A 17759-nucleotide genomic window follows, 5' to 3' on the forward strand; every position below is an offset into this window, starting at 1 on the left:
TTTACTTAACCAACCGCCGATATAGGGCGATGGGGTAGCCTAGTGGTTATCATTGGGTCACAATGTTTAGAGTTTTATATGTGAATTGTAGGTTTCTTGTCATATCATATATGTTCACTGGCAATAGTATTTTTAGCGGCAGACCTTTTTGATAGCGCTACAGTTACCTGCCTTTGGCAGTCTATTGTTTACGCACTGTTCGAGAAAGCTCAGACTGAATGGCGAAATAGCCACGCTGTGCGCTAATGTTTCCGACACTGTCAGTATGTATAAAGGCCGGTTGTTGTGCTATAATGCGCAATGCGGTGGGGTAGCCTAATGGTCAAAGCATCTGCTCGTCACGCTTAAGACCCGGGTTCAATTCCCCCTCATGGGTACAATGTGTGCATTTCTGGTGTTCCCGGCCTTGATAGTGATGGAGCCGAAAAGCACTCACTCGCTTAAATCACTATTTATTCACCTTAAAAAGAGATACAGTTTACGATACGGCACATATACTTCCATTGTTTCTAACGTCAATTCAGAACATTTACCATCAATTAGATTTCAAAACGTATTTATGGCGGTAGGTAGCACGTGCCCTTGTTGAACCACGTGGTTATATCATCGTATTGTTTCCTGTACTTTTCAACATCCCACAGTCTTCTGCACACTTCACACATCCCCTGGGCCTCCAGTCTGTACGCTCGTCTAACAATTACACCCTCTTCCTTACGTCTGTATTCTTCATATAAAGGTTTATATTTATCCTTTCTCTTCAAATACCCTGTATATTCAGTTTCGTTAGTGGCAAGTCTTTTGACAAAATCTGCTAAATGTTTAGCAGATTCAAAATCCATAGCATTTATGTAAGTATTGTTTTCAGCCTGTTTAGTATAATCAACACCCCCGCGAGTTATCAAAATTAAATTTAGTTCGTAGAATTTAAAAAACTTTTCTGTTATATAATCTTTACAAAATGCACTTTCAAAAGACAAATAAAATTTATACTTTGAGCTCAACATCTCAAAACATGCCGGGTCATCCTTCCTCGGGCACGTAAGATTTCCACAAGCTCCATATATATCAACTTGGACGTACTTCATTAGCTTTTTCACATAGTCCATTCGTTTGCCGTCGGCGACGCAATTACTTACCATCCATGCAACTGCCCCACTTTTGTGTTTAAAAATTGCAGAATAATCTTTATCGATGGTGCCATTTCTAGCTTGTAGAACGCCATAAGGAGCAGGGATGTCACTATCCATTCTGTAGTCAAATGTCCAGTTGAACACATTTTTCCAGCTCGGTAGCCAGATGCTTCTTCTTCTGACCCAGCGTTTCTGCAGTGGTTCATGGTTATGTAGAATCCAAACTTGGTCTTTGTGTCGCGGTGGTGGAATTTCCATGTACATGAAATTCGCAGCAAACATCACAGCACTGCTGTTCGGTAGATACACCCGGTTTGTGGTCAGACGACACTTCACTTCCGGGCAACCACGAAGGGTAGACAACTCTTCCATGACCGGTTGATATTTAGTCTTGACATATAATAAAATGATTTTGGGTTTCTCAGTGGCATTGTCCCTAGGATATGGCCTCCACCAGGATATTTTCTTTGTGTCATATCCAGACCTCATCAGTTGTGTGGCCAGAGAGAGAAGTCCCACCATGACCAAAACTTTCAGCAGGAACTTGAAGAAGCGGTCGAAAATCTGTAAATTTGTGTATATATATATATATATAATCCTTTCCGCGAAGAAAAGGAGGTGTTATAGAGGTGAATAACGGGATCAGGTGGTCAAACTCACTGACTTGAATGATGCTCGTCAATGTTTCCCTAATACATGTACGTGGATCGATGATTGTATCAATGGCTGGATTGTCTGATCTACACCTGATTCTTTACAGACTGTCGTTATATGGCTGGCACATTCTTTAGTGCGGCATTAAAAAGGAAAGAAACAAACAAACACGCAAACAATAGCGGACCCTTAACAGAAAGGTAAGGCATCAGTAGAAATATATGAATTGATCACTGGGAATCAGGTATAACTCACTGTGCCAAATAGATTCCAAATATTGCTAACTATGCCTGAAAATTACTAGTCCACAAAATAATGGTCTAGCCCAAAATCTGAATGCAGAAACTAAGCGAAAAGCTAGAGTACCATCATTTATCAGGACATAATCTTGCATGATTTAAAGTATATTGTAATTTATAACTTAACAAGTCGGAGAGGATGGCATATCTGCGAAATTCCCCCCATGAAAATTCACTAGAAAGTGGGGCCAGTAAATGTGGAGATTTACTGGCCCGACTGGATTTTTACTAGCCAGCAGCTGGTGGCTATTTCCCCATGTTTGGTATTTCGCACACTGGTTATGACCCAAGGTGTTAGTGTCGAAAAACATTCCAGAGGCCGTCACAGGAAATTATCCGGGACAATAATATGAATGGATCACAGAAAGTCAATGATGACCCGTAGTGCTCTGTGAATGGGGAAACGTGAGAATGGGGAATATATATATATTCTGTAGATCTGTAGATAATCGACGCCGGGCCAGACATTCCAGCGATCAACACTATGAGCACCGATCTGCACAATTTGGAACCGATGACGTAACCGCAAACCTGACAACCCGATCCCGTCAGTTGCCTCTTACTACACCTTCACGGGTAGGTTTGAACATAAATTGCTGTCAATATATGTAGACTTGGTGTCGTCGGTATATGGCCGCAATTATGCCGGTGTGACGTAAAGCTTAGTTCACCTCAATGCACACCAAACCCCGCTTACCCAACGCACCCAACGCACTTAATCAACCCAATAGATCACCCTTTTGATTCTATATCAGTCACACAAATACATACGAATCTTGACATCCGCTCTTCCGGGATCCAAGACCTCACATCCCACTGGTGGAAAGTAATCATCCAGTAAAGGGGTTTCTGGATTGATTTGTTACACAACACTGTTTTACTATACCAAAGGAAGACAAATATCTACCATTTGATTCATCTTCTTTGAAGAGAAAGAAGGTCGGTGTCGGCTTGCTCAGTTTGAATATCAATTCATTAGATGCATTTCATGGTAGCATGTACACGATATGCCACAATCACCAAACAGACTGTCACCATGGTGGCGTATCTATGATACAATCTGATTACACACGTGTAGGCAATTGTAGATGGCAACAGCTGGGGCATATGGAATGGGTCCACAACACTCGATTACTTCAGGAGACCATTGGTAATGCTCAGTGATTGGTGGACTGCTATTGTCTGTCATACAAGGCCCGGAAACAAATAGATCCAAGAAAGCCCCTGCTATTTGAGAATGTGTTGCAAGTCTAGATTTCCACAGTGTCTGAAAATGAAAGTCTCCTGACTACTTTCCACTATTCTTTGTGGTTACAATTAATTCACGGTTTTTTTTTGTTTGTTTGTTTGTACAAATATTCTAGCCGAGGGTCAGCATTGTTAGTTACACATACAGTCCGTTTGCGTCAGAAACGGTCCAATGAATTGCAAATTTTATCATTGTACAAAAATTGATACATGAATATCAATAGAAGTACACATGTTCATCATTTACTAATTTACTTTACAGCTTTCTTCTGCCTTCTTCTTTCTTCTTATTTACGTATGTGTGCGTTTGCAGAGGACGTCTGTTCCATGGGTCAGGAACATTCCTGAAATTGTCAGGTTTGAGGTTTTCAGAAGATTGGGTTTTAATAATGGCCAATTGGTCTTGGTAAAATTCCACCTTGAAGGCGGTTCATTCACGGGATTGATAGGAGTAAGACGTGTTCGGAAGTGATCACTTCTACAAAGGCCAGCGTGGACCGACCATTTAGAAGACTTGAATCTGTAAGTCACAGATCAAGAACAGTGTAAGTTCCAGTGGCATGATGGAGATAAGTATTCGAGCCATCTTTGAAGATGCATAAATCATTATTAGATAGAAGATATTCAAGGTTTTCCTTTGTTGTTTGTTCAAGTCGCCCATTTCAAGTACTGAAGATCTGATAGGCGGACAGTTGAGCATGGGGGGAAGGTAGACTGAACATAGTGCGCACAGCGACAGTTCGTAGGTTGGTGTTTAGTGGAACAGTGGTGTGGAAGTTGACTAGCGTGACCAGGATAGAAGTGCGTCCTGTAGTTTTAGGAGGAGGAAAGGAGTGGTAGGAACCCTACCGACGGATGTCAAATTTACTAATTCCTTTTAGATATGTTTCTTGGAGACAAAAAGCTGATGGTTTAAAATCCTGGATCAGTAGCTGCAGTTCATTAAACTTAAGTCCTCTGCAATTCCAATGAATCGTGTTTTTGTGGATTCATGGTGCTTCCACTGGTGATCGGTCACGTGACCGTGACGAAGCGTTTGAAGTATTTGTGTCAGGTGGAGATGGAGTGACCTCCACATCCAGAGTGCCAAAGGAGTTATGGACCTCGATGGGGACCTCTGAAGGAGAGGTGGCCTTTGGTTTGGAGTCTGGCTGTTACTCAAGCCGCTTTAGTATTATTTTCCTTTTTTCCTTTCTGGGTGCACAGTTTCTGTTTCAGGCGTTGACGATGGCTTAGGTGTTCGTGATTCAGAGGTCTTGACTGTTGGTTTTATTAGATAAATCGGCAGAGATAAACATGTGACCTATGTCAGATTGGTCTGGCACGAGATGTTTGCAGTAGGGATAGAAGGACGGGAGACGACAGAAGGGTAGGAGATGGTTGGAGAGGTTACAGTTAAACTTGCAACCCTCTTCCTAGCTTCATGAAAGGAGGCGTGGTTCTTACGTTTGATCTTAAGATTTCGGATTCACGTTGCCACACTGGACAAGACTTGGAAGAAGCCATTTGGGTATCATCGCAGTTTGTGCACTTCGCTTCCTTAGTACAGTCTATGCCCGTATATGTTTGTCACCACAGCGGTAGCAAACAATAGGGGAATGACAGGACGTGGATCCTTGTCCAGACGTTCGGCAGTTGTAGCACAAAAGTGGATTGGAAACGTACGGCTCCACACCAATGCTACAATAACCAGCTTTAATCGATTTGGAAATCTTGGATCGTGCCAACGTAATGGGTTAAGTGCTGAACCATACCATCCATACCATCCAGCTGTGACAATTTGTTGCTCAGTCATGTCAGGCAGGCATCGAGCTCTGTCCCATGCAATGCCTCCACACGTGTTTCGTGTGCTGAGACAGCAGCCTTTAACATTGACAAACTCTTGTAGTTTCAGTAGATGCAGGGATTGCTTCGAGCACTTTCTACATGGAAGGAACCACATCAAAGTTTTGTGACACTGGCAACATCTCCGCTGATACCAGCGATATTCTTGGATACTGCAAATGGATTCAGTTGTAGAGGCTGCGTGTCACAAGCTTCAATGATTTTAAGGGCTTGGCCGGTAATCGAAGTGAATGGGCGTACTCTCGTCAGACGAGGAATTGTCAGAGTCCATATGTCTCCATTGTGAACCGGAGTGTTGGGAAGCCGTGTCGTAAGGAATGTAGTTCAACAACCCCTCTCCACACACACCATGGAGTGTCAACAAGGACGACTTTACACTGCAGCGGATCTCCAAGCTGCAAAGACCGAGGATAAGGGGGTGTTATACTCCAGCGAGTTTGACATGAAATGCTGCAGCTGTTAACCAGATTAAAGGTCACGGTAGTTGACTGAAAAGACTCAAAACTGCTACCTGTGAATCTCTAAAGAAGTAAATGATGAGAGTGAATTTAGATAAGACTGAAATACTGTTTTTTCGAAACGGCGGTAAATTAAGAAAATATGAAAAATGGAAACTGGGCGATGTTCCTATCAAAATATCAACCTACTATTGTTACCTTGGTATCATTTTTTCAAATAGATTGTGTTGGTCGAAAGCTGTGCAAACATTAGTCCAGAAAGCTACCAAAACTGTCGTTTCCATTCGTCAACTAAGTTACAAACTTCGAAACATTTCTCCTAGGATTTTGTTTAAAATGTTTGATTTACAACCACAAGTGGTTGTTTCTTGAACGCTTTCAAGCTAAATTTTGTAAATTTGTATTGGGTGTTGGTTCCAAATCTACTAGTGATGCTGTATTGGGCGAATGTTGCCGTTATGGTATTTAGATACATATGTCAGATGTATAGGATACTGACTAAAACTTCTAAACATGTCTCAAAATAGGTACCCCCAACAGTGTTACAATATGTTAGTGGGTTCAGATGCAGCTGGTTGAGAATGTTGGGTTACTCACTATTAAGCATTTATTGTATTCTCTGGGTTTTGGAATAGTGTGGCAATGCCAAGGTGTTGGTTATGTGGATGTGCTTCATGTTTGAATTTACACGTAGAGTTGAAGATTGTTATACACAAACATGGTATTCGGAGGTGTCAAACTGTTCCAAACTAAATTTTATTTTTTTTATGCAGAGTTCAAAGTGTCACCCTTTCCTGAGCTATACGTAAGCAGTTTACGTAAAGAATACGCACGCATGCTTACCTTCTTTAGAATTGGAGAACTCGATATTATACAAAATACAGGCAAAAGGCAGGGTATGGACAAAAACATTCGTTTTTGCTCACTCTGTAGTTTAAATGCTATTGAAAATGAAATTCATTGTATTTTTGTTTGCCCGTCTATCATACGTCTTAAATATTTTCCTTATTTACACGTGCGTACTATTGATCACAGAGAGACTCTTGTAAGAATGTTACAGTCCTTTGATATCTCACTGTTAAAAAAACCTGGCAAATTTTGTTACAGACGCTGTCGGTCTACGATCGTCATATCTTTAAAATTTATGAAATGCAGCACCGATTGTGAATATTAGCATGTAATATGTACGTGGGCCTGATGCCTTATTACTGAAATAAATGAATTATTATTATTAAATGATGAATGACTGAAGAGACGATGACTGTATATTCTGCTTGGCAAGTATTAGATAAGCCACGCCCAGACAGATGATCCCAGTTTGCATGTATGGGACGACCCTCCATAATGTTCCATTTGAGACATGAGGGAAACAGGTTTTGGTCTAAATATGCAATTTCCTCGAAACAGTAGTGGTATTGATTTCATGCCACGGTCAACATGTATTGCAAGGGTATTCGTCCAGATTACTTGTCCCGCCTGCTTGTCATAAACGCGTTCACTGCGCTGGCTCATCTAATACTTGTCAAGCATCAAGTAGATGTTATTGAAGTGAAGCTATAATCTGAGAACTGACTGAACATGCTGTTGGAGTGTGCAAGGAGTTTAGAGCTGTACATACGTTGCTGTTCAGTGTTAAGTGCTGATAATTCTTGAAGCCGCCGTAAGCTGAAACTGCTGTATAATGCTGTATAAACGTAAATACCATTTTTGAACATAAAATACTATTACTTGCGCCATTGATTTGTCCAAAATACTATTTGTGTCTAACTAGAGTTGGTATCATAGCCACGTATGCTCGATATTTCAACGATTTGTTGATAACTGTAGAAGACACACACTGCGTAACTGCCAAACCTAGTGCAAACTGGATGTCAGAATTGTGTGAATTGCTCGTTCTATACTGTTGTTCAGTACCCGGCAACGCGTCCACTGAGCCAATACCGATGTAAAGGGTATTTTATATACCCTATATTAGAATATTTCAATTGAAAATCAAACATAATATATTCTGTTGAGAGATATAGTTGTAGGTATGATAATGAACAAAATGTAATCAAATATCTAATTTGAATAATATACATATGAAAAATACAGAACCATACATAAATAAGAATAATATATAGTTATTGTGGATAAATAAGAAGACACAGTCATCAATATCCACCGCATAACTAACCTCCAATTTCAGTCTAAGTCATTAAGAATACCCAAACAACCAAAAGGCGCTAATACACTACCAGATCTATCGATGTGCCAAGTTTGGTGAAGAAATATTGAATGGTTTTACAGTTCTGCTCCGGAAAAAATAAATGTGCCCGGACGTGCGTGCATGCGACCGACCCCTACAACTCATAGCCCTCTGGTGAGCTACATAACCTGGAAGGTACCCACAGCTATGAATTTCAAAGCCCTACAACAACATCCTCCCCTTTACTCTCCTCCCTACGCCCCTCGTGAGGTCGGGACATTTTACCCTTTGTCTCCTGACGCCAGAATTAGGTAAATCATCATCTAACAAGTCACATCATCGGGTGCTGGACTAGGGTATGAAGGACAGCAAAGACATCACATCAACATCTTTTGCTGTATCGATTCAGTTTTCCTTGGAGCCAAATATTTGTTTTTAGAAATGAAATCCTTTGATGCCCCGTGCTTCACGTTTATTTATTTACGGATATGGCAGTCCACACATCCGTTGGAGGAGTTGCTGATCTTCATTTGAAACAGAACTATATCCTTGAACCTCAAAAGGGACCCGCCTGCTTTTGTTCTCACAGCGCACATTTCTCTCTCATCGGCACCCGTGGCGAGCCACCTCCTCGTGGTGGATGCTGGGGAACGCCAAGAGCTCGCCGACACCCCCGTAGTGGACCCGGGGGGATATTTGGTCCACCAACCCGTTTGCCGTGGGTTGCGACCCTGTGTCGGTGGAGGAAGGGATCCTGGTGGTTGAGGGCAATGGGAGCAGGGCCAGTGTTCCTATTGCTCAACACACTACTTCGGTCCTGACTTCACTTAGACGGGTGGTTGAATGGGCCCGGTTCAACCAATCGGCTGGTCATGCCAAGCCCTGTACATGTCATTGCACAGAATTTGATCTGGATTTGTTTACATGTTAGTCTTGGCTCCCTTTATTCATAGAATATTATTTGACTTGAGTTTTTATTACATGAACTTTGACTAGAGTCTTATGCCCAGAAGGCGGTGGGTCATGGGCCAGTCTGGTGGAACTGTTAATAATGTTTCTGCTGGAGTATATCATCCGAGTATCCTTGGTGCTGTAAGCTGGAGGCCCGCTTGCTTTAACATTGTCCTTGTGATACTCCATGGTGGGTGGGGAGCCCGAATGACGAACCAATATACCAATAATCATGGATTACCAAACCCCTAACAAAAAAAAACAAACCACAACTGGAAAATGATCAACATCGACCCTCTATACAAACTGATCACTGGCCACGGTTTTTGATTGTTGAGACCCTTGGCAAGACTCCTTTGAAATTAAATCCCTTTGCAATTTCAAAAGGTATCTCTGGCATTGCAGGTGAGGTAAAAGATATCAAACGCTTGAGATCAGGTTCTATGCTGATTGAACGTAGCAGAAAACAACAAGCTACCAACCTGTTATCAACTGATGTGTTTGTCGGAGTCCCGGTATTAGTTTCTGCCCACAGAACACTGAATACAAGCAAAGGTATAGTTCGAGCCCGTGAGCGTCTTCTAGCAGACATGACTGAGTTTGATATAATGTCCGAGATGACAGATCAAGGAGTATCTTTCGTTAAACGTTTCACAAGACGGAAAAATAATGAGACTGTCCAAACCAACACATATCTGTTTTCATTTTCAGCTCCAACACCTCCAAAGTCAATCAAAGCAGGTTACTGCAATCTGAATGTTGACTTATATATTCCAAATCCTCTGCGCTGCTTTAAGTGTCAAAAGTACGGACATGGTGTTAATACTTGCACATTATCTGTTACATGTGCTCACTGTGCTGAGAATACACATGTAACCGAAGGTCGTGACAGTATTCACAAAAAAATGTTCAAACTGTTCAGGAAATCATTCATGCTTTTCGAAAGAACGTCCCATTTGGAAAAGACAAATGGAAATTAACAAAATCAAATTTACCAGGAACGTCAGTTTTGGTGAAGCAAGAAAGATTGTACAATCTACTGAGCACACTGAGACTTACGCCTCTGTCACAAAAACATCTGAAAGGATGAAAGGAACAACTACGCCAGTACTAACTTCGTCAAGCTCATGTCAGACTGACCTAACATGGGTGAATTCAGATATTCCTCAGTCTATCTCTCCTGATCTTCCACAGTCTATCTCAGAACAGTCTACTCAGACAGATACAGCTCAGTCTACACAAAAGACCGTATCTCCTTCATCGAAGTCTTCATCCGATCACAAATCATCATCATCACCATCTCAGTCACACTCAAAGTCTCAATGGACAGCTGATAGTCAGCCACCTGTTAAATGTAAACCGAAGCCTGAGCCTGATGCTTCAAAACACCAAAGTGGCAGAGCTCCTAAAGGGTCACAAAACAAAATTCAATTGTTTAATAAGTATGGGTCTCTTGAAGACATGGACGTTTCTGAAAACGACATAGCTTGTCGCCCTCCAAAAGAGTGCAGGGTAGATCCCCAATAAATCCCCCTAAAAGATAGTTTATTCAAATAATATTGTACAGTGGAACTGTAGAGGATTAAGGACTAATATACATGAATTACAGCTATTAGTCCAAAATTTTATACCTTCAGCGTTATGTCTCCAAGAGACATATTTAAAACAAACAGATACATGGTGCATAATTTAAATAAGTTTAAGATTGTAAATGCTAAAGCACGGCGTATTTTTAAACAGAACAAACGCCAATCTTGGCAGAATTATGTATCCAAAATAAATTCTCGGACACCCACGTCCAAGGTATGGAACATGGTCCAGAAAATCAAAGGTAAAGGTACTAAATCTACTGTCCATCATCTTAAACATGGAGATCAATTGCTTACTGATAAATCAGATATTGCTAATAAACTGGGTGAACACTTGCTAAACACTCTTCCTCTTCAAATTATGTACCAAAATTCCAGCAATATCAAAAACAAGAAAAGAAAACTATTAATTTCAATTCTGATAATGGGGAAGACTATAATGAAACGTTTTCTATTCATGAACTCCATACTGCTCTTGATCAAGCTCATGACACTGCTACAGGAGCTGATAACATACATTATCAACTCCTGAAACATTTACCAGAATCCTGTCTGGAAACTCTCCTAAATATTTGGACATCTGGTAACTTTCCTCCTTCATGGCGTGACGCCATAGTAGTACCAATACCCAAACCTGGACGTGATCATACGGATCCATCCAATTATCGTCCGATTTCATTAACTAGCTGTGTTTGCAAGACCATGGAACGCATGATAAATAATCTACTTGTTTGGTACTTGGAAACAAATAATCTCATAACAGATATACAATGTGGTTTCCGTAAAAACAGAAGTACTGTCGACCACTTAGTGTGACTGGAATCATTTGTTAAAAACGCACTAATTAATAAACAACACGCTGTGTCTCTCTTTTTTGATCTCGAAAAAGCATATGACACAACCTGGAAATATGGCATTCAGAGAGATTTACATGACTTTGGCTTGTGAGGTCGTTTGCCTGAATTCATTGCCAACTTTTTAAATGACAGACAATTCCAGGTCCGTGTGGGTTCTACCCTGTCTGATCATTACAATCAGCATCAGGGTGTTCCACAAGGCAATATTTTGTCAGTCACTCTTTTTAGCATCAAGATCACCAGTTCATCAAAAGTTTTAAACGATTCAATTGATGGATCGTTATTTGTGGATGATTTTAATATCTCTTGTCGTGGTAAAAATAGGCATACCATTGAACGGCAATTGAAGTTATGTTTAAACAAGATTAAAAATGGTGTCTTGAAAACGGCCTTAAATTTTCCAAATCGAAAACTAACTGCATACATTTTTGTCGTAAATACAAACCACATAAACACCCTGAACTGTCTCTAGATGGCACGCCCATTAAAGTTGTGAAGGAAGCCAAATTCTTGTGTCTAATCTTATATTCACATTTAACGTTTTTACCACATATTAAATCACTTAAAACTAAATGCCTGAAAGCACTTGACTTGTTGAAAGTTGTTTCAAATTGTTTCAAATGGGGAGGGGATCAAGCCACCTTTCTCCATTTATATCGATCACTCGTTCGTTCTAAACTTGATTATGGCTCCATCGTCTATGGTGGAGCCTGCAAAAGCAATCTTAAACTTCTTGATCCTGTCCATCACCAAGGTCTAAGATTTTGTCTTGGGTCCTTCAGAACTTCACCTATTGACAGTCTTTGCGTTGAGGCAGATGAACCATCTCTTGCACAACGCCGAATCAAATTGTCTTTACAATATATCACAAAACTATACTCTAACGAATCTAACCATGCATATAACTGTGTCTTCAATCCTCTTTATGAGGATTTATATAGCAAAAGGTCTTCTCCTGTTCCACCTCTTGGGCTCAGAATAAAGCCGTTTATTGCAGTTGCTGGTACTGAGCTGGACAATATAACTCCTTTCCGTCTTCTTTCTTCTCCCCCTTGGCAGTTGGTTAGGCCACAGGTTGACCTAACATTAACTACATTTAAAAAATCAGAAACGAATGAATTACAGTATAAACAAGAATATAATCAATTGAAACATACATATAACAATTACAAATCCTTATTTACAGATGGATCCAAGGACGGTGGCGCAGTTGCTTGTGCTACTGTCACTGGATCCAGAGCAATATCTTCTAGATTACCAGACAATAGTTCTATTTTTACAGCAGAAGCTAACGCCATATTAACAGCTCTTAAATACATTCAAAGACACCCGAAACGTAAACAGTATATAATATATTCCGACTCTCTTTCTTGCCTCAGGCTATTAAAAATATTTCTTGTAGACATCCACTTTTAATTGAAATTATTTAATTGTATAATGATCTTGCTACTGGCCAATACGACATCGTCTTTTGTTGGTTACCCAGTCACGTAGGTATTTCTGGGAATGTGATGGCCGATCTTGCTGCCAAGGCAGCGCTCAACAAATCTGTGACATCACTTCTTCCATATTCAGATTACAAAGCTTGCATTAGAACGTATATCCGTGATCAGATGCAGAAGAAGTGGGACACTCAAGTAGGTATCAATAAATTACATGAAATAAAACCGTATATTGGATACACCTACTTGGATTGTCAGTCCAGATTTGAGGAGGTCATCATGCGACGATGTCGTATTGGCCACACAAGATATACACATAAATATTTGCTTAAAGGTGAGGATCCTTTGCTTTGTATCCCTTGTGATGGAAGAATCAGAGTCAAGCATATCCTGCCTGACTGTGTTGAGTATTCCATCACAAGGGATCAGTATTTTAATTCACGAACTCTGAAGGATCTTTTTAATAACACAAGCTCTCATTTAATCATTGCATTTTTAAAAGAATTAGATTTATTGACTGCATTGTAAATAGATAAATATTTTATTATTGGAAGTTTAAATTCATAACAGTGCTTGTTAGTGGCTGTATCCTCAACGGGGGTTGAAGTACTGTAAAACTATTGTCCTCCTGAGAGGGTGCGTAAGTCCACAAACATTCAAAGTAAATTCAAACTTTCCACGTTTTTAATCGTAGCATAAGTGTCTTTTATTTGCATGGCTAGATTTCCCAAATTGCTGACGGCTGAGGGGATGATGTAAATCCAGCTAGGGTCCATGCAGGTAGCAGAGGTACTGTAAGTCCCCATGGTCCCTAGTATGGTGATCTACCTTCAGTTGTTAGCAATCTATAGCCCATTGTTATCTTGTATTGTCCTCTGTTGATAAATTGTTTTAGGTATAGTTACTAGTTTTATATTCTCCTCTGTGATATTCTAGTTGTTTTGCTGTCCTTCGTTGACAGGTTTTATAACAGATATATATTTCATTTCAGTATTAAATGTTCTCGTTACGATATGGCTGAGATATTGCCGATGTGACGTTAAATATTTTTCTCATCGCTGTCTGTAATAACAACTCATTCACTTCAAGCTTTGGGATGACTGCCTGATGATATCTCTACAGTGTTCAGGAGAGTAAACAAACTGGACATGATAACTGTTATTTACTTACGACTTGCAACTGATTCATCCCACACTGAGGAGTAGCCTTTCTGGACATTCAGATTGTGTATCCAGAGTTTTTGTTTCCTAAGAAAGTCTGGGCCTGATGAAAATTTTGTTGTTGGCAACGCTTGCTGCAAATCACATATTACGACGTGATACGGGTCTCCGTAAGATTTGGAAATCTCAGTCTGCAGTTTGATGTTTTCCTGATCAGCCTCTGTCTTTCTTTGGTATAGTTCTTGCTCATGTACAATCTCAGAGATCCGGGTTCATCATCTAGCTGGAGGTCAATCTATCACACACCTAAAAGGGTCACTCTTTGGGGACTTGAAACTGATATTAAAGTCTTCCACAAACACTCGACGATACTTATCAAAAGAAACATGTTCATAGCCATGTTCAGCACAAAATACATCCTTATAATTCTTGAAACAGGCGGCAGTGAATATTCAAAACTCATGTAAGATCTATTCGCATTCTTCTTTCAGCTGTAATGACTTGTGTAGTCGGGGTGGTCTCTATGTCATGATCTCTTACTGTGTCACTCGTGTTTGGTGTAAGTATAAGGCCAACTGAAGTATCTTCCGACCTGTGTGGTTTTGTAAGCCATGGACAAAACGTCGATTTTGCATACTAGATTACGGCCGTCATTACTTTACACAGAGCTCACAATAGAAACATTGGCTGGTCACTGTATCGTCTCTTCACTGAAGTAACTTTATGACATCCAAATGGATATGAATTCTTTTTCTCCCACTATGACAATTTCCAAGACCCATCAGAAGTAAGTTTCATTCTGTCTTCACTCATTTACTCCATACACTGTCTGGAAAAGGATCATACAGGGCCAATAGACGCTGCATGAGATTTCTTCCCTCTAGATGACACATACGACTCTCACTCTCCTTATTTGTTTGTTCCTTGTTCATAGCCCTCTCTTATTTGTTTCTTTTGCCTTTTCTTTATGTCTTTGGCTTTCAGCGATCTCCTGAAATTAAGAGTATACATACAATTTGGGGCAAGTGATAGTTCAATTGCCATTGGAGATGAGGGCGATATTGAAATAACTTGCATCTTTTGCGCTGATGAGAAGTGGACCTCAGCTGCATTAAGGTGAAGTAAACAAGCGAGGTGTACAGAACAAAGTTGATCTGCAGTGATATCTGTGAAACTCACATGCAGGAAATCAAGGTCTCATACAGGTTTTCAATTTCAGTTCCTGGTTAATCGCTACATTCCCTGATGTTCAGAATTTCCAAATGTTGCTTGTTAGTCAGAAATTGTAAAGGCCTATGAAAAAGCAATAAACTGCAGCAACTGGTGCAACGGTATGGGTGATGTGAAGTGATGGTATGCATCGTTTAATTCATCTCTCACTCTCTCACTCTCATATCTTTGTTTGTTTTTGTTTTTGTTTTTGTTTTTTTTTATTGTTATGTGTGGTCACACTACCGCAGAGATCAGACAAAGTCACCCCAACCTACTAGTAATGCGATGTACCTTCAGTTGTTTGAAGTGCTTGGACCTGTTGTTTCCCGTTTCTGCAACGTCACGACCCCGGCGTCATTGTACAGCAGGACAACGCCCGACCCCACGCAGCTCGTGGTTTATTCAAAAATATAAATTTATTATATAAAAATTACAATCAACCATTAACCTTATTTTTGCCTTTGCAAAAATAAAAAAAAAGATAACGCGTTCTGTCGATATTGTCAACTTTACTAATTTCCTCACTGGTCATATCGACACCGGATATACATGTATATACTTGCATTATAAAAAGTGTACATACATTTGTCAACTGGTATTAGGAGGTCGGGGACAATGTTCATTTATTCAGAGAATCCAAATATGTAGGAAAATTTATACTCGCCCAAAAAAAAGACAGTGTGATTTGAAGAAATTCATCAAACTTAAAAAAACACCAATTTCTTAAGTGTAAAAAATGTTAACCTTTTCATGAATAAGTTATATTGAACAAAAAACGGCTTTCCCCATTAAAATTGCATTAACGTTAAATGACATGCAGCACGTTTGTGAAAAGGCATGTTTTACACGTAGAGAGTTTGAAAATTCATGCAGCAGTGTGAAACCTTGAATATTTAAACACAAAGGTAAGGCCTTCCTATCGTTCACATTTCAACTTGCGCCTCCACACTGGCATGCCAAGATTGACGATAAATCAACGTCTCCTTGCCCTGGGTATGATTAGGGCTGGCAGAACACACAGGGAGGTTGCCCAGCATTTCAACTGCCACAGTAACACTGCAGACAGGCTAGTCTATTGACATGCACAACATGCTGATGATCGAGACCGACCCTGCTCCGGGAGACCCCGAGTTACCACCCCTGCACAAGATCGGTATATCCGTGTCACCCATCTCCGGAACCGGCAAGAAACGGCAACGACAACAGCCAGGAACATCCCTAAGCTGAGACGGACACATCCTCAAACAGCAATCAACCGGCTGAGAGAATACGGCTTACGTCCCCGAAGACCTGCAATTCGTCCGATTTTGACGGTACGTCATCGTCGTGCTCGTCTGCAGTGGTGTAGACAACATCTCAGGCATCCCTTACAGGGAGGGTCTCTCATGGGGTGAGCATCACTGCCCGTAAGAGAACTGCGCTGGTCATTATTGATAGCAACCTCAATGCAGCCAGATATCGTGATGAAGTGTTTGTGATGTATGGCCTGTTTTTGTTTTGTTTTTTTTTTGTTGTTGTTTTGTTTTGTTTTTGTTTTTCTTGTTTTGTTGGGTTTTTGTTTTTTTGTTTTTTTTGGGGGGGGGTTGTTTTTGTATACTGCCCATCAAAAGTTTCGCCTCACTTACGGGACTCACCATATATTGTGTTTATTACATGGTTACATCGAAAATGATTAGCTCCACTAACCCGGGGAAACCAACTACAAACTTAATGCAGATAACTTGAACGAGCATCATGCACAAGGTGTGCAAATACCATGCATGTTAACAGTTGCGCTCTGGTGTTACGTTTTGTTCAGAATATGCCAGCTTTCACGGATTTCCATCATTTACAGAACTCGTGACAATATTCTTTCACCTTTACGAATTTGTTTTACAATATATCAGTTTAGGTGCAAACAGTGCCTATAAACAGAATGGAATTATATTTTGCACAATCTAGTGGCTACATTTACACTAGTGGGTCTAGACTTTTGATGGGCAGTATATGTCTGTGATGATTTAGTTGTTTTACTGTCCCTCGTTGACAGGTTTATACAATTTAACTCTATGTATTATTAATGTATAACTTGTGTTAGTCACGATATGGCGAAAATGATGCCGATCTGACTTAAAATCGTAACTCACTCACTCACTCGAATCCGCGTCTTAACTAACATCGAGTCTTCAGGACACGTACGCACGCACACTAAACCAGTCTCCTTCACTGGTCACAAATATAAGAAAGTGTTCGGATCCTTCCCTGAATATGATGTTCTTGTATTTAGTGACGGGGCTACACCCATGTTGGAAGATTTCAGTATGTTTCCCAACACAGAAGGGCTTGTAACGCTTAAAATATCATCAAAGCATGTACTGTCACTAATGGGGTCTTAGCACTGTATAAAAGGAAAGAAGGTAAAGAGGTCAACACTAGTCCGACTTGATTTCAAGACGAATTCAACAATGATCACTGTATTTATCCCATTAAATGTATGCTCTCATTTAAAGCCAATTGATACATCTACACAATGAGGCATGCAACAAAAACTTCGAACCAGTTTGTTTGGAGCTAGCGTCTTTGGAAGCTAAAGAAATCGGAATTTCTCGATTCCGAACCAGAATCCTTCTTACAAATTGTAGCGGTACCTTTCCTGTTTATTTCGCAGTATACACATACGATATGCCACAAAACATGTTGAACTGATGGCACCTGCCAGCGCGCTGACTGCCATTCGTTCGGAGACA

The 17759-nt window shown here is 40.4% G+C and overlaps 1 protein-coding gene across 1 annotated transcript; it reads right to left on the minus strand.

Annotated features, from left to right (window-relative positions):
• Positions 1-557: 557 nt before the first annotated feature.
• LOC137257529 (glycoprotein 3-alpha-L-fucosyltransferase A-like) lies at positions 558-1652 on the minus strand. Its single transcript, XM_067794855.1, has one exon. The coding sequence runs from the start codon at positions 1650-1652 to the stop codon at positions 558-560; it is 1095 nt and encodes a 364-aa protein (XP_067650956.1).
• Between the last annotated feature and the right edge of the window lie 16107 nt (positions 1653-17759).

This window comes from Haliotis asinina, chromosome 12, assembly GCF_037392515.1.
Source record: "Haliotis asinina isolate JCU_RB_2024 chromosome 12, JCU_Hal_asi_v2, whole genome shotgun sequence".
NCBI lineage: Eukaryota > Metazoa > Mollusca > Gastropoda > Lepetellida > Haliotidae > Haliotis > Haliotis asinina.

Coding starts and splice junctions, on each gene's coding strand:
- LOC137257529 (XM_067794855.1), bottom strand. CDS start 1,652: ATGGTGGGACTTCTCTCTCTGGCCACACAACTGATGAGGTCTGGATAT.